Below are 22,300 nucleotides of genomic sequence, written 5' to 3' on the forward strand. Positions count from 1 at the left end.
TAGTTTTGCCATTCATTCCCAGCACAAACCTGTCTCCAACTATTTATGAGTAAAGAGGGACATCAGTTTTACTGAGGTATGCCCTATCTTATACAAGATTAGCACACATGCCAAACTAGTGCTAATTCAACCCTTTCTACGCATGTTTACCATGTTGCCATATGAAGATAACTTTCAAAGGGGTTCATATTCAGTCACTGTGTGGCTGTGCTAGTTATACAAAACCAGCTAACAAGCAGTGTATATTCAGTGGCATAGCTGAGCTGCTGAATATACCTGGCTACCTTAAAGGTAGCTGGTTATGTATAACCGGCTAACTTTAGGACAGCCCTACAGCTCAACCACACTTGGACAGATAAGTTAACCAGTTCTGAATATCAGAGTTGGCTGGTTAACTTATCCGGCTAAATCCGCTCCTCCCCGGAATGTCTCTTGCCCGCCCCTGGAAAGCAGAGTTTCTTACCTGTAAAAGGTGTTCTCCAAGGACAGCAGGATGTTAGTCCTCACGCATGGTTGACATTATTAGATGAAGCCTCAATACAGAAAACTTACATCAAAATTTCTAGAACTTTGACTAGGCACACTGAGCATACCCAGCATGCCCTACACCATGCATCCATGCGGGGTCCCTCTCCAGACTTGTATCACAGAATTATAATTAAAATAAAAAATAGAAGAAACCCAATTCCACGGGATGGCAGGCAGTTTTCATGAGGACTAACATCCTGCTGTCCTTGGAGAACACCTGTTACAGGTAAGCAACTGTGCTTTCGCAGAGGACAAGCAGGATGGTAGTCCTCGCACATGGGTGAATCTCTAGCTATAGGCTGCTCCCCAACATAAAAGGGGACCAACAGACACCTAACCAGGTGTCAACGGGCACAACAACCGTGCTGTTTTAACAGGGAGGAGATAGCCTGAACCTAAATAACGGGCCCTAGGCAGGGAGAGTTGGGCTCTATACCCAGATTTCGAAGGACAGACTGGCTGAACTTAACTGTCACGTCAGCCATCCCTATCCAGACAATAGTGAGAGGTGAGTGTGTGAAGGGAACTCCACTTTGCAGTTTTTCAGATCTCCTCCACAGGAACTGCTCACAAGTGGGCCACCGATGCTGCCATGGCGCTGACAAATGAGCCTTGACATGACCCCCAAGATGCAGAACCACCCTGGGCATAACAGAAGGAGATGCAATCTGCTAGCCAATTGGAAAGTGTATGTTTGGCAATGGCAATGCCCAACCTATTCCTATCAAAAGAAATAAAAAGTTGGTTGGACTGTCTATTGGCTTCAGTCTGCTCCAGATAGAAGGCTAAGGCTCGCTTGCAGTCCAAACTGTGCGATGCTCGTTTGCCTTGGTGCGAATGGGGCCTGGGAAAGAATGTTGGCAGGACGATGGACTGTTTAAAATGGAAATCCATCACCATCTTATGCAGGAACTTAGGTGCGTACGTAAGACCACCCTGTCATGATAAAATTTAGAGTAAGATGGATAAGTCACTAAGGCCTGCAGCTTGCTGACCCTGCACGCTGAAGTGACCACCACCAAAAACATAACCTTCCATGTCAGGTACTTCAGGTCACAGGTGCGCACACGGCTCAAAAAGAGCTTTCATCAACTGAGCTAACACCACATTGAGGTTCCAAGACACAGCGAGGGACCTTAGGGGAGACTTCAATTGAAACAGGCCTTGCATGAATTGTTCAACTATAGGCTGTACAGAGATGGGCATACCGTCTACTCCCTGATGGTATGCGTCAATTGCACTGAGATGAACTCTTAATGGATTTGGTCTTTAAGCCAGCCTCTGATAGGTGTAGAAGGTAATAAGCAGTTTCTGTGTAGGGCTGGAGAATGGATCTAGGGCCTTTTTTGCTCACACCTCACGGAAAACCTTCTCCACTTCAGTCCATAGACTTTCTAGTGGAAGGCTTTATAGAAGCCACCAGGACCCGAGACACATCTTCTGAAAGATCAAGCAGCTGCAGGATTAACCACTCAACATCCAGGCTGTGAGCAACAAGGCCTGAGAGATTGGGATGCAGCAGCCTGCCTTGATCTTGCGTGATCAGATCTGGGGAAGTCCCCAGACAGATCAGTCTCCAGATGGACAAGTCCTGTAGGAGTGGAAACCAGCCTATCTTGGCCAATGAGGGGCTATGAGGATCATAGTCACCCCTGTTCTCGCGAATCTTCAAGAGTGTCTTTGCGACTAAGGAATTCGGAGGATACGTGTACAGAAGACCCTTGCCCCAATGATGGGCAAAGGCGTCTGAGGCTCGTTTGCCATCTGATCTGGGTTCCCCCAGGGTGGAATATCTGATTTACTACCCCCTGATCCAAGGACCACTCATGGGGACTGAAAGCTTGACTCAGCCTGTTCGCTATCCCTTCTCCGTCCCGGCCAGGTATATGGCCCTGAGCACCATCCCGTGAGACAGGGCCCATGACCAGATCTGAACCGTTTCCTGACACAGGAGGTATGATCCTGTGCTTCCCTGCTTTCTGACATACTACATGGCTACCTGGTTGGTCTGGATCAGGACAACTCTGTTGGACAGCCGATTTCCGAAAGCCCATAGCACACACCTAATCGCTTGAAACTCCTAGAAGTTGATTTGACAAAGCATTCCTGAGAGGACGAGAGACCCTAGGTGCTGAGCCCATCTACATAACCATCCCACCCCAGGGTGGACACATCCATGGTTAGAACAATTTGGGTAGAGAGACCTCGAAACGAGACCCCCTTTCTAGATTTGAAAGTACCCATCAGGACAATGAGTCCCAGAGAGATGGGGTGACTCGGATGCAGTCCTGGAGGCTCTGAGTGGCCTGGCACCACTGCAACCTCAGGGTCCACTGGGCTCTGTGCATGTGTAAGCGTGCCAAGGGAGTGACATGGACAGTTGCTGGCTCTGTTGAATCCCTGCCACGATTGGTCATCAACGTGACAGCCCTCTGGTGAGACAGGAAGGCCTTGGCCTGAACCATGTCTAGCAGGGCTCCTATGAAGTCCAATTGAAGTGACGGGCTGAGATGGGACTTTGGGTAGCTGAGAACGAATTCTAGTGACTCCAACACCCGGAAGGTCAAGCATGTGGACCAGATGGCCCCTGCCCGAGATGTGTTCTTGTCCAGCCAATTGCCCAGATAATAGAAAACATGCACTCTCAGCTTGCAGAAGTGCACCGCCACCGTGACCAGGCATTTTGTCAAGACCCATGGGGCTGATGCTAGCCCAAATGGCAACACTTGGTACTGGAAGTGCTGATTTCCCACCACAAATCAGAGATACTTCTTGTGACTGGGGAAGATCTCAATGTGAGTGTATCATTCCTTGAGATCAAAAGAACATAGCCAGTCCCCTTTTTGTAAAAGGGTGATCAAGGTGCCCAGGAAAATCATCTTGAACTTTTATTTTTTTAGAAACTGTAAGAATACCCAGCGCTGAGGCCCTCAGATCTAGGATGGGACGGAGTCCTCCTGTTCTCTTTGGAATCAGGAAGTACCCGGAGTAGAATCCACGTCATCTTTGCCCTGTTGGTACAGGCTCGACTGCCCTAGCCATTAAGATGGAGGAGAGTTCCGCTAATACTACCTCCTGATACACTACTGGTCCCCAAAACAGGCACGGAGAGCAATTTGACAGGACACCCAATAGATTCAATTGGTACCCTTAACAGCTGATAGAAAGAACCCATTGGTCCGAGGTTATACTGGGCAACTAGTCTGCAAAGAACTGTAGCCTTCCCCCGACCGGAGGGCCACCATCCAAGGCACAACAGACTGGCCTTTGCTCCCTATGACCTAGTCAAAATTCCGTCCCTGGAGTTGACTGAGGAGTTGGCTGGGGCTTGGATGCTCTGCTGCCTGGGATGGCCAAGGGAGCCCTGATGGTGTGGACAGGAATGAATGGGTGGAGGATAATATTTTCTTTGGTGAAAGAAGGACTTCCTGGTCCCGTCTCGTGGGCCTCCTTGAACAGGAGGATGGGTCCGGAGTGCTGGCAGAGAGCTGTAGGAGGATTTCATGGAGATCCCGAAGTTGCGCCACAGCATCCCTCACCCTATCTCCAAAGAGATTCTCCTCAGTGCAAGGCACATCAGGGAGTCATTCCTGTACCTCTGGTTGGAGATCAGAGGCCCGCAGGCATGCCATTCTGCAGGCCCCAATTCCCGCTGCAAAGACTCTCAATATCATCTCGAAAACACTGTAGGTTGCTCGAACCTCATGTTTTTCGCACTCCAACCACATGGTGTCGAGGCAGCTACTCGTCCATCTCCTGCACCTGCTTCCAGATGTCCTACGAGTACTGACTCATGTAGAGCTGGTGGGCAGCAATGTGGGCAATGAGCATGTCACTTGAAACACCTTCCTCCCAAGAGCTCTATGATCCTTCTCTGGGGGCGCTGAGGAAGGAGTCCGAGAGCACTTGGCCCTCTTGAGGGTGGATTCAACAACTACCGACTGATAGGGCAGCTGACACTTATTGAATCTGGCAGCCTTCTAAACAAAGTAGACCCCATCCTCCTTCTTATTAACGGGAGGCACTGTAAGGGAGAGTTCCCATATCCTCAGCAGCAGCTCCTTAAGGATATTGTGCGCCGTGTCCGCCATGATCTCCTTAGGAGGCACCACAAACTGAAGGATCTCAAGCATTTTGTGCCCGGCATCTTCCTCCGTTAACTAAAATGGGATGTTTTCCGCCATCACCCTCACAAACCCTGTGAAGGTCAACTCCTCAGGCGGAGACTTCCTTCACTCCTCTGGAGAAGGGTCTTATGGGATACCCTCGGAGAAGGACTCCGAAGCATCATCCCCCAGGGGTCATAGGGTTCATCATCCTCACTGTAAACAACAGGGGATGGGTTCCTAGGTGCTCGGCGTTCATCCAGATGTGCAGAAACCGGTAAAACTGGATGGGGGCAGCAGGCCTCAGTGAGTCTGCTAGTCTTGGTGGAGCATCCTCCTTCTCCGAACATGCGACAACCACCGTATCAGTAGGGGGAAGCTTCAGTGCCCTGCCAGGCACCGATGCTGGCCCAGAAACTGACTCCAACTGGGTCAGTAATGCACCAATGAGCAAGTTAAGCTTCTCTAGAAGCGGTACGAGGACAGGCAGCACTGAGTCCAGTGTCATCAGTGGTTCCCCGTGCCCAGCACCATGCATCAACAGGGACTGGTGCCAATGCTTATTCAGCTTCTCTTGATGCTCGGCTCAGTCCTTCCCTAGTGCTGAGGCAGATAACGAGGAACCTGATGTTCTCAACCTGGAGGAGATTAACGTGGCTGATCTCCGGCGCCCCTATCTGCCGAAGGCATCGACAGAATCGATGGTCCTGCCGATGTCGATGTCCATCAGTGCGGCTCCTTGGTCCTTAGATGCCAATACCGCCGATGCCAATGCTGATGGCTCTGACTTCTTTGTCCCAAAGAGCTGCTCCAGCTTGTTGCATTGAAGCAGAAGACATCCCTTTGGGGTTATCTGGGTGCATAAACAGCAACCCTGGATGTCGTGCGATGTCCCCAGGCAGAGGACACATATTTCATGTGGATCAGTGATGGACATGGTCCTTAGGCACTGGGGGCATCGCTGAAAACTGGACATGGCCATGTCTGATGAAACAAAAGGGGCACAAACTGAAAACAATGGCGGAGCATTGAGAGCTGGTGGGCACCGATGCAGCACTGCCATGGGGAATCAACTGCGAAAGGAAACTTACCAGAATCGCTGAAAACCCCAACTAGGTAGTTACCCTGGCTAGAATTTAGCCTGATACGGGCTGAAGATAGTTGGGTAAACCATTTAAACAAATTACTATTACAATATCCATCTAAATGACCTCTGAATATGGACCTCAATGTTATTTATCTAGGTAAATAGATATTTGCCTGGGTAGACTGCTTCATTGGAAAACTGCCTGCCTCAATGAATCTAAAAAGAATGCACATTCTTATAAAAAATAAAACAAAAACTAAAAAATTGACAGTGAAGATGTTCTTTCAGCCCACTGAGGCGCAATGTTCCAAGGAGTGGGGGAGGGAAGCAAAGCCCATAGATTTCATTTTCAATTCGTCATCCCTTGTCCTGCACCATTTGTTTCTGCCCTCCTGGGCTTTGCAGGCAAAAGGTCTGCCGGTATATTGTTCCAACAGATCATGGAAGCAACATTCAAAAGAAAACGCCCTGCATAGTTTTCCTTAAAAACTTGGCTACAAGCTTCAAGAATAAAAAGTACTAGTGGACTTTGCAGCTACACGGGCTAAAGAAATTATGTATCTGTATCCCTCTTCGTGTAAAACCATCAGCTTTTTTATTTTTGTACAAAGAATCCTCCACTGAAACATGATGGCAAAAAAGGACCATTTGGCCTGTTTAATCTGTCCAACAGCTGCTTAGCTCTACAACCCCTACCACTCCCTCAGAGATCCCCTGTGCTTGTCCCATGCTCTCCTGAATTCAGATACCGTCCTTGTGTCTCTACCACCTCCACAGGGAGATTGTTCCATGCATCCACCAACTTCTCTGTACAAATTATTTCCTTAGATTACTCTTGAGTCTACTCCTTCATTCCATTACCCCTTGTTTCAGAGACTCGGGCACTCTTTAGAACAAGGAGTCAAGCATTTTCTAGGCAGATTCATTTTTTTTGCCAGACCTTTTATCTAAGGCACTTGATCAGGGCTGTCCTTAGGGGGCAAATAAGGGCGACTGCTCTGGGCCCTGTACCACCGTGGTAACCCCATCTCCAACACTATCGAACACTATCCAGTGTTCCTCTGCAGTTGATTTGCCCTGGGCTCCACATTCTCCTAAAGTGAGCTCTGCACTTAGTCTGTTTAAGAGTCTGCAGTATGTCAGAACTGTACCGAGTGACACAGAACAGCAAAATAAATTGTGTGCTGTACCTGAGCAGGAGTGTGAAGGCTTAAATCCAGCCCACATGTAAATTCTGAATGATGCTCAATAGTCTCCAACAATGGAGAATTCTTGGAAAAGTCCCAGAATCTGTGGACATAAACAAGCAAAAACAATTTAGTAAATGAAGCACTGGGTTTTTTTTTTCCCTTACAAAATATATTGAGATGTCTGACGCAGCAAGAGCTGCTGTAAAACAAATTGATTCACTTTACTAAAGTAATTAACTATATTATGGAAAAGATGTTTTCTGGTTTGCATAAATAATAATACAGATATAAAGACATTGCCTCATAGTTAAATTATGTAATGTTTTTAAATCAGAGAGCAACCAGTTTTATATTTTAATGGTAAACATGCTCTCAGGGCTGCTGCTACAGTAGTTCAGTTCAGACTGAGCTGAGATCAAGTTCTGCTTCTAATTAAAGCGATTAGCTGTTTGTTCTTTAATTATCCGTTCCTGCTTTCCCAACTCACTTAAATATCTTTAGCTTGGTACTATCCTGTCACACAAGAGTTTAGAATTTCATTCTGGGATGCTGCCTCCATTTTCTGGTTCAGAAGGGGAGGAGAGCACACCAGGGGGTGCAGAGAAAGCTCTCAGGCTACCAGCTAACACTTTGACATCAGAACGTCACTGCAAGGATCACCACAGTTCAAAAGAAAGCCTGAAGGCATCGTGGAAGGGGCACCGGTCTGCTGCCAGATGGGCATCCTGAACTGATAAAGCAGGCATGCCTGGACTAAACAGACAAAAACGACTTCACCATAAGGAAAGCCATATTAACTTTGGATGCACAAAAAGTAGGGGATGTGCGTTCGTCCTGGTTCGGCAACCCCGAAAAATGAAGCAGATTTTCCTGAAATTTCGGCAAAATTCATTTTTCGGGGTTGGCGCGCACTTACCCCGAAATTCGGGGTGGCCAAAAAAAAAATCGGCCCGAACCACAGGAAAACAAAATTTCCCTAAAGGTTTGGCCGAATCACATCTCTACCAAAAAGCACCCAAACTGTGTTTGTTAGGCAGTGTGGAAATGCTAAAAAAGAGCAATAAAGAAAAATAAAATGAAAATAAATAGTAAGAAACACAACACCTCCCATACCATATGCCTGCAAAAGAACATAGCTGAACTATCTAACCATAGTCAACTGTGCATTTGATAATAGCTAACATTAAAAAATGGTGCTAGCAAATCAAGTTCACTGATCCCACTGACACTCAACAGTGAATCACCTATAGAAAAAATGATGATCTTGAAATGCTACCTTCCTAAAATATTAGTTCAAGTCTACATTATTCAGATGTCCCCCCTCCACCCCCAGTGCCATGATGGCTACTTAAAACTGGCCAGTATTTCTACCAATTTCTGCAACATCACCTGCAATGCCTTTGCTATCTGTGCCTATGGATTTCGAAGAGTTTCATGCAAGTAATCAACGAATGAAGACAACCAATGCATATGCATGGATCTCGAGTGCTTTTCAACCTTGCCCCTATTGAAAAGGGCCTCACTTTTATTGGACTGAGGTAGTTTTCAATAGAGTGGGCACCAGGGCCATTCTCCAGCTTACTCCCAAATTTTGATCTGTCTGTTCCCAGGCATGGGCATGCCCCTCCCCTCCAGACAGATAAGCCGGACAGACAATCACTGCTACAGCATTTTCAGCCCTGGATGTAAAATACTAATAACAAAAGGCACCACTTGTGGCTGCCTACCAAGGCACTGAAACTCTCACTAATTTTTTGCAGAAGTTTAATCCTCTTGATTTGGTCAGGGTCCAAACAGTTTTAGATCCCCAATGGGGGTCAGGTAGAAGGGCATTAACCCCCCCATGTCTGTCCAGTATTACATAGGTTCTCAATCTCAGTCACAAGCCAAGAAGGAAACATCCTGGGCTGATGATCAAACTGCTTGCACTGCACAAATCATCAGGTGAGTCAAAGGCAGAGGACAAGGATTTGATTCCCAGGCTAGGACTCTGCTCGCCAATCTGGAAAGGGCTGCTGATCAGGCAGAGCTCACAGCCCCCACGGGGGGGGGGGGGGGGGGGGGGGAGGAAATCTCAACAGCAACACCTAGGAGCCAGAGTCAGGAAATGATCACATGCTCCCGAAGGAGCATGATTTCTGGCAGAGAGCCAGCACCGCAAAGACAGACTTAAAGGGAGCAAGAGGGATATAAAACAGAGGTAAAATAAGCCAGGTAGCTGGTAGCCAAGACTCTCCGCATCAGTTCCTAGTCTCATTTCTGCTTAAGAAGGAAGAATAAAGGAAGAGGAGGAAACTACTTGGCCATGCCTCCTCCCCCCCAAAAAAAGATATTAAACCTTTTTTGTTTTAAACATCCTATAAATTAATCAAATTCACAGAGAACAGCTTTACTCCTAATGTATATGCATTATCATTAAAGCTGCATTCACAATGGCTTGCTTCATCACAAGCAAACTGACAAATGGACATTATTAAAGGAGGAAGATAAAAAACACAAAACAAACTACTTTCCCAAACTTCCCTCTCCCGCTTCCCTCCCACAAATCAATTTTGTCTTTTGTTGTTGTTCTTTCCTCCTTACTATGCCCTCAGAGCCAAAACTCTGTAAAAGAATAACTCCACTGTCCCACAGAACATGTGCTGCACTATGTGGAACTGAGGCACAACACTTCTGGATCTCTGTCACTTTCCCTCTACCGCCGGTGCCACCATCTTGATCCTACTAGTGCTCGCCAACTACTCACTTGCTATAATATTTATTGACTTGCAATGAGACCAAAAGTGTTCTTTCACTTCCTTATGTAGAAATTCTGTTAAAACAGGGATGTCCAACTCCAGTCTGCCATGGTTGAGAACCCTGGCTTAGGCTATGGCGTGATTGACGCTGCTTAGTAGATGAACCCACTAGGCCCGTGCAGACAGCTGGAGGACACGTCATTGCTGGGACAGGAGCGAGGGCTTCACCTGTATCAGCCCCATTCCCTATGGTTTAAGCCTTTGGGTTCCAGTGGTCGCAGGGCTTAGGAGAACATCCCTCAAGGAGCGGTCAGAAAGAGTCCAGGTATGGACAGTGGTCAGGGCAGGCTGTGAGCAGAATATATTCTGGTCCAGTCCAAGGGTGAAGGCAGGCAGAGAGAAGACGGTGTCCGGGTCCAGGCAGGCAGAGGCCAAGTCAGAATCCACAGCAGAGGTCAGAACTGGAGAATCAGGCCAAGACAAGCACACACCAAGGGGCAAGCAGGGCTGGACAGATTAGATAAGACAAAAGAGACAGGCATGGAACAAACCAGGCAGAGAGGAATGAACAAGACAAGGACCAGGGCACAATTAAGGCAAAGCAAAGGCATGAACAAGGCACAAGAATGGAGCAACATGCACTGCAGAGCAGGAAGACCTGTTGCTGAGGCAGCATCTGGGAGCGTGGCTGGGGTTTAAATCGCCAACTCAGGCTGATGTCATCACTGAGCGACACTGCTAGTTTACCTCCTCAGGACCTATTAGAGGCGTGCTGAGGTGCATGCGCATTAGGGATGTGAATCGTGTCCTCGATCGTCTTAACGATCGATTTCGGCTGGGAGGGGGAGGGAATCATATTGTTGCCTTTTGGGGGGGTAAAATATCGTGAAAAATCGTTAAAAATCGTTAAATCGAAAAACCGGCACATTAAAACCCCCTAAAACCCACCCCCGACCCTTTAAATTAAATCCCCCACCCTCCCGAACCCCCCCCCAAATAACTTAAATAACCTGCGGGTCCAGCGGCGGTCCGGAACGGCAGCGGTCCGGAACGGGCTCCTGCTCCTGAATCTTGTCGTCTTCAGCCGGCGCCATTTTCCAAAATGGCGCCGAAAAATGGCGGCGGCCATAGACGAAAAAGATTGGACGGCAGGAGGTCCTTCCGGACCCCCGCTGGACTTTTGGCAAGTCTCGTGGGGGTCAGGAGGCCCCCCACAAGCTGGCCAAAAGTTCCTGGAGGTCCAGCGGGGGTCAGGGAGCGATTTCCCGCCGCGAATCGTTTTCGTACGGAAAATGGCGCCGGCAGGAGATCGACTGCAGGAGGTCGTTCAGCGAGGCGCCCCTCGCTGTCGATCTCCTGCAGTCGATCTCCTGCCGGCGCCATTTTCCGTACGAAAACGATTCGCGGCGGGAAATCGCTCCCTGACCCCCGCTGGACCTCCAGGAACTTTTGGCCAGCTTGTGGGGGGCCTCCTGACCCCCACGAGACTTGCCAAAAGTCCAGCGGGGGTCCGGAAGGACCTCCTGCCGTCCAATCTTTTCGTCTATGGCCGCCGCCATTTTTCGGCGCCATTTTGGAAAATGGCGCCGGCTGAAGACGACAAGATTCAGGAGCAGGAGCCCGTTCCGGACCGCTGCCGTTCCGGACCGCCGCTGGACCCGCAGGTTATTTAAGTTATTGGGGGGGTGGGGGATTTAATTTAAAGGGTCGGGGGTGGGTTTTAGGGGGTTTTAGTGTGCCGGCTCACGATTCTAACGATTTATAACGATAAATCGTTAGAATCTGTATTGTATTGTGTTCCATAACGGTTTAAGACGATATTAAAATTATCGGACGATAATTTTAATCGTCCTAAAACGATTCACATCCCTAATGCGCATGCCTAGAGAACGGTACAGCATGTTCAGAGGGAGCCAGCGATGACTGCATTCCTGCTGTAAGGAGAGTGCAGACTTGGCGTCGAGTAGGTTGGTGGCTCAGTGGGGTGAGTATGGCCAGTCGCGGGGAACATCCTACAACCAGGCAAACGTTGTACAGTCATCAAAGCTCAAAAAATGGTCAGTTTTCAGGATATCCCCAAATAAAACACTCTTACTCAACCCTCATATCAAACACACTCACTCACTGCATACATATAATCAACACAACCTGAACTAATAAAACTCCCCTTGTAGTCCCATCCCAGTCTAAACACCCAGTTATCTGAGTGTTCTTCCCCCCCCCCCCCCCCCCCCCCCCCCCCTACTCCCCCATGCTCTCTGTTTCCTGTTTAACCCTTCTTGGCAGCAGTCCAGGTAATCTTTTTTCACCTTATGCTCGGTATGCTGTCGTGGAACCATAAAGGAACTCCCTGCCCTACTGAAGTCTCCGCTCCTGTGCACTAAAAATAAAAAATTAATCACGCTACTAGATGTCTGTTAGTTGACCTTTCTGGCTGGTTCACTAAATGTATTTAAGAACATAAGAAATTGCCTTACTGGGTCAGACCAAGGGTCCATCAAGCCCAGCATCCTGTTTCCAAAAGAGGCCAAACCAGGCCACAAGAACCTGGCAATTACGTAAACACTAAGAAGATCCCATGCTACTGATGCAATTAATAGCAGTGGCTATTCCCTAAGTAAACTTGATTAATAGCAGTTAACTGACATATTTCCTCCAAGAACTTATCCAAACCTTTTTTGAATCCAGCCACATTAACTGCATTAACCACATCCTCTGGCAACAAATTCCAGAGCTTTATTGTGTGTTGAGTGAAGAAGAATTTTCTCCGATTAGTCTTAAATGTGCTTCTTGCTAACTTCATAGAATGCCCCCGAGTCCTTCTATTATTTGAAAGTGTAAATAACCGATTCACATCTACTCGTTCAAGACCTCTCATGATCTTAAAGACCTCTATCATATCCCCCCTCAGCCGTCTCTTCTCCAAGTTGAACAGCCCTAACCTCTTCAGCCTTTCCTCATAGGAGAGCTGTTCCATCCCCTTTATCATTTTGGTTGCCCTTCTCTGTACCTTCTCCATCGCAACTAGAATCTTATATTCCACAACTTCCTTGCACTTAGCGTTCAGAGCAGATCACATAGTAAAAACATAAAACATGAATACAATAAAATCTCATAGCTCAAAATATACATATTTCAAACATACAACTGAGCTTTTACTATACCTACACAAGAACTCAAATTAAAATGACCTTCCAGTAATACAAGCCACTTATAATGACTGTAAAGGACAGATGGATTCTTTCAGAACCTGTCATCAATCACCTCTGCAGTCATTTAGCGGCTTTAGAAGGAGCTTTTCTACTCTCCAGTACATATTTTACTGTGCAGTAATTGCATATGTAAAAGCACCAACTAGACAGACAGAACATGGAAATCACAAAGCAGACAGATAATCTCAATTTTGCTGCAAGATTTCACACTGCCCACAGCTGAAATATAATCAGTGGTTAATAGCTCAATGTGTACCACTGTGCCTACATAACCACCACTAAAAATAGTTATTAGAAGGATTATCTGAAGAATAAAATAAATATAAAGATAATCAGACACTTCGGTATTTTTCCTGGGATTTTTGCAGATATTTTTTGTGCGATTTTAGATCACAATCAGAAGAATCATGGTGGCAGACAAATATCAAATTCTAAGCAGGGTTTTAAGATCTAGACTTAGAATGATTATTTTCTTGTCCATTTCTAGCAACAATGGCTTTAGTTATCTGTTAATGTACATCCTCTCCACATGTCTTACTCCTGAGACAAAGGGATTTCACAGGTACTGTGCAAGAGCTATGATTTCTTCCTGTATGTTGTTGTCTCCATTTCAAAAGCTACTTCCTTGGCTTTTTAGTTAAGATCTGTGCTATGAGCTAAGACAGAGAATTTCTTGAATAAGGGAGGCGAGGATGTTAAGACCCTGCAAGCAGACCCCACTGGGAACAAGATGATGTTTCGACCACGGCCAAAATAAGAGCATTAAATATCCTGTTAAAAAACAACAACAACAAAATCTTAAAACATGGCTGTTCAAACTAGCATACCCTGACTAACGAACTGACTCTCCCCTAAGATTTGACAGGACCGCCCAACCGACCGCCTACTGACCGCCCTTCTGACCCTCGCCCTTTCTGTATTCTCTCCCTACCCCACTTGACCATCGCCCTATTCTATCTTCTCTCCCCGCCCCCCAACCTCTATAGGTCTTCTCCTAGTCTTCCCTTTCTATCTATTACTTTACCCTGCTAATTATAATGATTGCTGTATATAAGTTTATTGTTAGAACCAACATGTACATTTGTATATATTTCTCGTATTATCATCTCCAGTCATATCAACCCTACCTGTTAATGTTATTATTGTAAAGCTTGTTGCTAAGTTATGTTACATTGTGAACCGAGGTGATGTTTTGCAAACGTGCCTCGGTATATAAGAAACCCTTAAATAAAAAAAATAAAAAAAAACCAACAGACAAATGTCTAGTCTTTGGAAAGAATATATCAATACATAGGGTTTCATTCCTTCTTCGATGTCATTTTGAGCCACTCCACCCAATTACAAAATCTTTATTTATTTTTATTTATGGTCTGCCTTTCCGTTTGTCTGGTAATATGGCGGGCTATAAATGCCTGTAAATAAATAAATAAGATGTAGGAACATACAAGGAGCCTAGTGGCTGCGTCCCCTTTTTGCGCAGCCCGGGGCCAAAGTGTCACACTTTGAGCCATGTTGCACTATGGCAGTCCCCATGCTTTAAAGCTCGACACTTTGGATCCAGACTGCACTGGAAGAGCAAGCAGCCCAAGGCGCCATGTTGCTGCTGGGTATGTGCTAGTTTAAGGATGCCTGGACTGGCACAAGTGGGTGGGAAGGGAGAGAGGATTTCAGTGTAGGTGGTGGTGAGGGGGTGTGTGGGAGTGAAAGAGAGGGGTTACAGGTGGAAGGGGTGGCATGGCATGTGTGTGTGAGTGAACGGGTTAGAAGTGGTGTGGAGGATATGTGTGAGCATGAGTGAGGGGGTGGGATATGTGAGAGTAAGAAAAGGAAGCTTCTGGAGGAAGGGTGTAAGAATGGATTCATCCTCCTTCCCCACTTTCTCCTCCTATGGAGTTCCCTTTCCTCTCCTCTCGATTCTCCCTCCCCTCATCCACTCCACTTCCTATCCCTGAGATCTCTCCTCCATCTCCCTATGAGATCCCCTTCCCTAGCGTGAGAGAGAGGTGCAGGGACAAAAGTGGGTGTGACAGTACATGAGGGGATCATAGGGGGTGCAGGAGAGGGAGTGGGGGGATTGGAGGTGTTGAATGAGTGACAGGGATCTGAGGAGGTGTGGGGGTGAAAGTGAGAGACAGGTTCGATGTCAGCGTGAGTGGTGATCATCCCTTTTCCTGAACTCAGATCCCCTCTTTCTCCTCCCCCATTCCTGATCCCTCTTCCCACTCCTCACATCTTCTATCCTCCTCCATCCCTTACCTTTCTACTCCTTCTACCTGAAGTGCCTTCTCCCTATCCCTCCTCTCAGATCCCATCTCTCTCCATCCTTAAACCCCTTCCTCCTCAGAAATTACCAAGATCCTTTTTCCTTTAACAAGGAACCAAATACACAGGACATGAGAAACACAATTTTAAAGTGCAAATATATGCAAACTTGCTACATACTTGCCACATAAGTTTGATAAATCTGCTACAGAATTTGCTACCTCTTGCTACAGAATCTTGAAAATTTTGCTGCAGGGACCCGGGGGCTCTGACTATATCTATCTAAGCACACACATATTGATCATATACACATGCACAGGACACCTATTTTGTCTTACTTTATGTCACTCTATTTAGAACAGAGTTCTAGAGATCAATAATATTCTATAAATAATAAACATTCACCTAAAATACAACCTGCTGCTCAAGTACAAAAAAAAAAAAAAAAAGAATAAGAGAACAAAACCAGACCAGCTGGCAAACACACTGGGAGTTTCCAAACACCCCGTGCTGATTTAACTGATCCAAACATAAGCCCTGCATGTCACATTAGGAGATCCAAGGGTCAACTGAGTTTTTTTGCCAGGATGACGCCTACAACCTTTGGTTTCCGACCATCATACCTTTCTCTATTTGTTTAAAATGACTGTGACTCTCTTCAGCATCTCCAGAACTGGGTAAACGATGACTGTTTCTCTCGGAAGGAAATGGTAATTACAAAAAAGAAAAATTCATTACAGAATCACGTAACCGCATGGAAAGCGCTGCAGGTTCAACAAACACAGAGAGGCAATAGAATCAGTTTGTTTACCCTGTCTACATTATTCCCCTTGATAAATGAATAAAGTGATATCAAGAGAGTGAATAATCCATAGCAACAACACCCTCCCCTCCCTCTTCTTTTACAGACCTTTCTACTACAGAAGTGAAAAATAATTTAAATGCAAACAAGACAGTACAACAATCTAAACTTAAAGAGTGATTGCACCTCTAGACTTGCTTGCACAAACAGATAAAGAGGAAATAAACCACATAATGCCTAAAGAATGAAAGTGAAGAACAGTTCCTCCCCCCCTTCATTTGTAAAGATATCATTAATTCAATAAGAAAAAGACAATAACATTTAGTCCCAGATTTAAATCCTCTTTTTCATACTGATCCTTAAAGTTCTACAATGCTGACATCTGACTAATGCAAAACTGCTCCGCTGAGACACTGCATACTACTATAAACCCTCCACTGATGAAAAAATGGGTTTACAAAATAATAAAATATTCACTAACCTAACCCTTTTTTTCGACTTTCCCATTTTTCCATTTCAGAACGGTCTAGGATTCCCAGATGGGTGAAATCAGAGGGCAGCTCACGGAAGCAATACCCAGTGAGAGACCAAGAACAAGTGAGAACCACCACAAACGTAGAGCACGCATCGCCAACAACAATATTTGGAAAGTTATTATAGAGGGTGCTCCTCTACGAGTTCCTCTTGAGGCGAGATGTCCCACTACAAACGTTGACAGCCGAAGTGGATTTACAAATTTCATCTACCCCTGAGGAAGCCTATGGCGAAATACCGGCCGTGTCAGGTTTATGATTTGTTAACAACTTGGGACTGTTCTTTATTTTCAATTGCTTTAAAAAAAAAAAAGACTTAAAAAAATTATTTCGCTTACAGCTAAAAAGGTGGATGATTGATAAGTACGGGTGGTCTTAGCACTGAGGTGCATGACACGCTGTCAGGCCTGCTGACACACTTTTCATATTTTCTTGAACCATTTTGGTCTCCGGAGTTCACAAATAAATTCTTTTGGATATTTGGTCCCATTTTTTTCCCTGAAAGTTATTATATACAATATATTTGTTCTATCTATTCTTACTTTTTATCCAAGCAGTGGTGTAATATCTTCAGCTTGGAAATAATAAGCATGTTTCCCCATTATTTGGAACTGGGTATTAGTGCAGTTTTATTACAGTTTGTTATGAAAATCAATGTAGAAAAATGAAGCAGGATGGCATCAGCTATGCCACAGTTTGTCAGGTTTGCTAATATCTGGCATTGGTTTTAGACATTGGCAAGAAAAAGCCCCAAAGACTCCTCACAATACCCACCTTTCCCAACACTCACATAACAACCCTCACAGTCTTAACACTAATCTAATCAATGCTCAATCAATTACAAAAAAACTACCAATCCTCCACGACATTCTCATCGACAACCACCCAGAAATCTGCTGCATAACCGAATCCTGGCTAAAAGAATCAGACATAGCCCTAATAAACCAACTGCCCAAAGCATTATACATCTACTCACTGCCCAGAAAAAAAAAAAGCAAGGAGGCGGTCTCCTATTTTTAGCCCTAAAAAAATACAAATTCAGGTTCCACAATATTAACCCACTCCCTCCTCTCGAAATCGTTTTCTACAAATCAAGGCACCTACAAATCATACTACTATATATATATATATATATATATATATATATATATATATATATAGACGATATACCTACCTCTGTACATAAGTTCCTGATTTATGGTTCACAGTTACATTTAATTGAGTTTATGAAAGTTCTCTTTAATAGTTTTCCTGTATACTTGTGTTAATGTATTCTGCCTTGAGGCGACTGTTTTAATGTATTTCCGCCCTGGAGGCGACTGTTCAGTTCCTTGTAAACCGGTGTGATATGTATTCTTTACAGGAACATCGGTATATAAAAATTAAAAATAAATAAATAAATACTATATGTCCCACCTGGCTTCCTTGAACATAACCTGTCACCCCTGATCGAAGCCATAACAAACAACATCAATATGAACACCCCAGCCATAATTCTAGGAGACTTCAACCTACACGTCAATAACCCCCCCCCCCCCCCCCCCCCGACTCCTACTAGACACCATGGCAGCCATCGGTCTCAAGCAAATAGTAAAATCCCCAACCCAAAGATCAGGCCACACTCTAGATCTCATATTCATAAATGACAAAGTTGAACTCAAAGACCCACCCTCAGCCACGGATCTCCCATGGGCAGACCACAAACTCATAGAAACCAAGCTACAACTTAACCCCATCCACCACAAATGACACAATCAAGTCAAACGCATCGAATTCAACAAACCTTGCTCCAGTAACGAGTTAATCGAAATCCTACCAAACAACTTAAAATCCTTAAACAAAACCGACACCAACTCCACCATCAACTCCTGGCTCACCATCACCTCATAAATAGCAGAAAAGAAATGTCCAATCATCCAGAAAGTAATCAAACCAGCCTCCAAATACAAAGCCCCATGGTACACACCAAGGACTCCAGAACATCAAAAACATCCTAAGAACAACAGAAAGAAATGGAGAAAAAAATCCAACAGATCAACTAAAAGATAAATACAAAACCGTTCTCTACATATACAGAACGGACATCGACAAAGCCAAAAAATATTTCTATGCTAGAAAGATACACAACTACCAATTCAACCCCAGAGCACTTTTCACATACATCAAAGACCTCACACAATCCAACAAACCCTCCCCACCCCCCCCCCCCCCCCCCCCCCCCCCCACCAGACAATCAAGTGATCACATGCGACAAATTTGCCAACTTTTTCCAGGACAAAATCCTCAACCTTACCTCAAAAAGCCCAACCATGAATGAAAAGACTGCAATCCCTCCAAGCAAACCTGACACCAGATGGTCACATTTCGAGAACATGGTCTCCACTGAAGTTGAAACCATCATCTGAAAAATGAACCCTGCGTCACACCCAATTGATGCCCTCCCAATAAAAACACTAAAACAAGTCTCCAACATCATCGCCAGGCCAATCACCAACATAATCAATCTCTCTAGATGAAGGGATCTTCCCAGACAAACTCAAATGCGGTCATTAAATCAATATTCAAAAAACCTCAACTCGATGACTCCGATATCACCAACTTCAAACCCATATCCAACCTCCCCTTCATAGCCAAAACACTAGAAAAAAATAGTCAATCAACAACTCTCGGACCATCTAGAAAACCACAAAATACTTTTCACAGCGCAACATGGATTCAGGAGCACCCTCAGCACAGAAACCCTACTACTATCCCTCTCAGATACAATCTTCAAAGGCCTAGACAACGGCCAAAGATATATTCTCATACTCCTCGATATATCTGAAGCCTCTGATACTATCAACCACAACATTCTCCTGAACAGACTAAAAGAAATTGGACCATGCGACACCACCATCAGCTGGTTCACATCATACCTATTCAACAGATCATACATTGTTAGAACCAACAACACAGAATCCAGACAAATACCCCTTCCGCACAGCGTCCCGCAAGGATCCTCTTTATCATCCACACTCTTCAATATCTACTTCCTACCACTATGCAAACTCCTATCTGGACTTGGACTATCATACTACATATATGCCGATGCCCAAATTCTCCTTCCCATAAGAGACACCATGGCTAATACCCTAAACCTCTGGGGCACCCACCTCAAAGTAATCCAACAACTACTAACACAAATGGCCCTCACCCTCAACCACAACAAAACCGAAATACTCCTCATATGCAACAAAACATCACCTATACCTGACCCCCAACTCAATACCTGCATAACTAATAATGAAGTCATCCTCACTGCAAAAGATCTAGGAATCACTCTAGACACTGAACTAAACCTCAAGAAGCACATATACACCACAATAAAAGATGGATTCTACAAATTCCAAGTCCTAAAGAAAATCAAACCGCTCCTACACCCCCAGGACTACAGAACGGCACTACAAGCTCTCCTGTTTTCCAAACTAGACTATTGCAACGCAATCCTCCTAGGCCTACCAGCTTCCACCCTTAAACCACTACAACTCCTGCAAAACACAGCAGCAAGATCACTCACCAGCAGCAAAAGATCTGACCATATCACCCCAATCCTCAAAGAGCTACATTGGCTACCGATCCCTTACTGAGTACAATACAAAACCTTATCCCTCATCCACAAGGCATTACATACAGCAACAAAACAGAATGGATGAATGACACAGTTCACTTCCAAAAACCACAAAGGAATCTACGTTCCACAAACACTGGTCTCCTCACAATCCCCTCCCCAAAACTAACTCACCACAACTCAACCAGAGAACTTGCATTCTCCATAGCCGGACCACCCCTATGGAACACCCTCCCCACTGACCTAAGACTCAAACCAACATCGCAAACCTTCAAAAAGAAACTAAAAACATGGCTCTTCCAAAAAGCCTTCATGACATCCTGAGCACAACCAGCACCCATCTCACTCACACCCACTCACCCCCCCACCCCTCAACTTTTCCTCCCTCCTCCCCCACATACCCTCTAACCCACCCCTCCATCCACCAATCCATCTCCACCTTCAATTGCCCAACTTCCCATCCCACTCCTTTCTACACTGAAATAGTGTAACACAATAACATAGCATGTTAAACCTCCATGTACCTAAATGTTCACAAGAGAAACCCCCTCCCAAAATTATTCTCCATTTGCTAGTTAAATTTTTCTCCCCCTGTTATATGTTCTTCCAGTTACCACACCCTGTTACAATGTAAGCAACTCAACTCGTTCCATGTAAACCGACGTGATAACGTGTTGAATGTCGGTATATAAAAATAAATAAATAAATAAATACATCTCCCCATTAATTTGTCAAATGCAAAAGATGCTCAAACAACACTAATTTATCTTAACAAGTGGAAGGCTAATTTATAACATATTGAATAGCGACATATTCATTTGTTATTTAAAAAAAATGTAAGTCTCTGTTTTCATTGCTAAGTTACAAAGGCATGGTCACCAATTACTTCACTTCCTTTGGTCGAACATCCAGAATTCCTTCTATTTCATATTATGTGTTCTCTACAACGTTGGGCGAGACTTTTTTAGGTTTTCTAGAAGGCCAAGTCAAAATCGCTGATTTAAAGAGGGTCATACAAGGTATCAGCACTGTTCGCCACCACAGCTTCCAGGTGACCTGCCTGAGCGGCCTGCTCCTGAGAAAGAGAGGTAATATTCTGCAGATGCTGGACTCAACCCTGCACGCAAAGAAAAGCTGCTGCACATAGCAGCCCGGACCCACAGAGCAGAAACTTATTTATTTATTTAACATTTTTATATACTGACAATCGTTTTGAACATCTTATCGGTTTACAGAAAAAGTAATGCAGCAACAGGCTTTACAGTAAACATGGAACATTGAATAATAATACATGTGGTAGTAATCAACAAATAGGAGGGGGAGCTATCTATGGGATGCTGAAATGTAGATTAAATTATAGGTGCAAAAATATGTACATAGGCGAGAGGCAATATTGAAATATATTTACAATTACAGGGTGCGAGGTTGTGAAGGGAGGTGAAAAAGGGGATTGGGGTAGCAGAAAGGAGAAGGGAAGAGGGGGCAAAGGCTATAGGAAAGGAAGACTGTGTGGAGGGGAGAAGGTGGAAGAGGGGCAAAGGCTGGTGGGGGAAGGGTAGGTAAAGTCGAAGGGGGATTAAGTAATAGAACTTGAAAAATGCGCTTAAGTTGTACCTCAAGCTTATGGTCCTGAAGATCTCGAATTGCCGTTGCTCCTGTCACTGGCATGGTGGTCTTTTTGGTTACCGCAGACACCACCGTGTTCACCTTAGGCACAATCAACAGGTCCAATGCCTCCTTGGGCAGGGGATACAGCCTATCCATTGCCTTGCTGACCCTGAGTACCAACTCTGGAGTGTCCCATTCATGGAACAGTAAATCGGTGACGGACTAATGAAAGGGAAAAGACTTTGTCAGTCCCCGGAGACCCAGCATCATTGGGTCAATGCTGCCCAAACGGGAATCTTCCTTAGGTACCTCAATACCTAATTCTTCCAAAACAGCTGGAATAAGCAGGTCCAACTCATCTCTTCTAAAAAGATGGACCACCTTAGGGCCATCTCCTTCCGGGCCTGGAGGCTTGACATGGTCCAAGTCATCATCAGGATCCGCCCCCAGCGGGGGCATGTCGCCCAAATTCGTGTCGTCGGTCAGAATTTGGTGATGACTCATCGCCCGCCGGACGGACTGGAACCATGGAGAGACTGAGGAACCGAAGCACCCCCTTTCTCTGGAAACCGAGGCCGCTTAGGACCACATGCCCCAGAGACCAGTGAGGTAGCTCCTGCCTTCCTC

At 45.3% G+C, this 22,300-nt stretch overlaps 1 protein-coding gene across 3 annotated transcripts in view; it reads right to left on the reverse strand.

Moving 5' to 3' along the window:
* The window catches only part of PEX7 (peroxisomal biogenesis factor 7), a 255,387-nt gene that overhangs the window by 25,821 nt on the left and 207,266 nt on the right, over window positions 1-22,300 (reverse strand). For all 3 annotated transcript variants that reach the window (XR_003855754.1, XR_003855753.1, XM_029596492.1), the window contains one exon: window positions 6,912-7,011. Coding sequence is in view for 1 of the 3 variants with exons in the window: in XM_029596492.1 (XP_029452352.1) it covers window positions 6,912-7,011 (100 nt within the window). In the remaining 2 variants the exon portion in view is untranslated. The remainder of the gene's footprint in view (window positions 1-6,911; window positions 7,012-22,300) is intronic.

This window comes from Rhinatrema bivittatum, chromosome 3, assembly GCF_901001135.1.
Source record: "Rhinatrema bivittatum chromosome 3, aRhiBiv1.1, whole genome shotgun sequence".
Lineage (NCBI taxonomy): Eukaryota > Metazoa > Chordata > Amphibia > Gymnophiona > Rhinatrematidae > Rhinatrema > Rhinatrema bivittatum.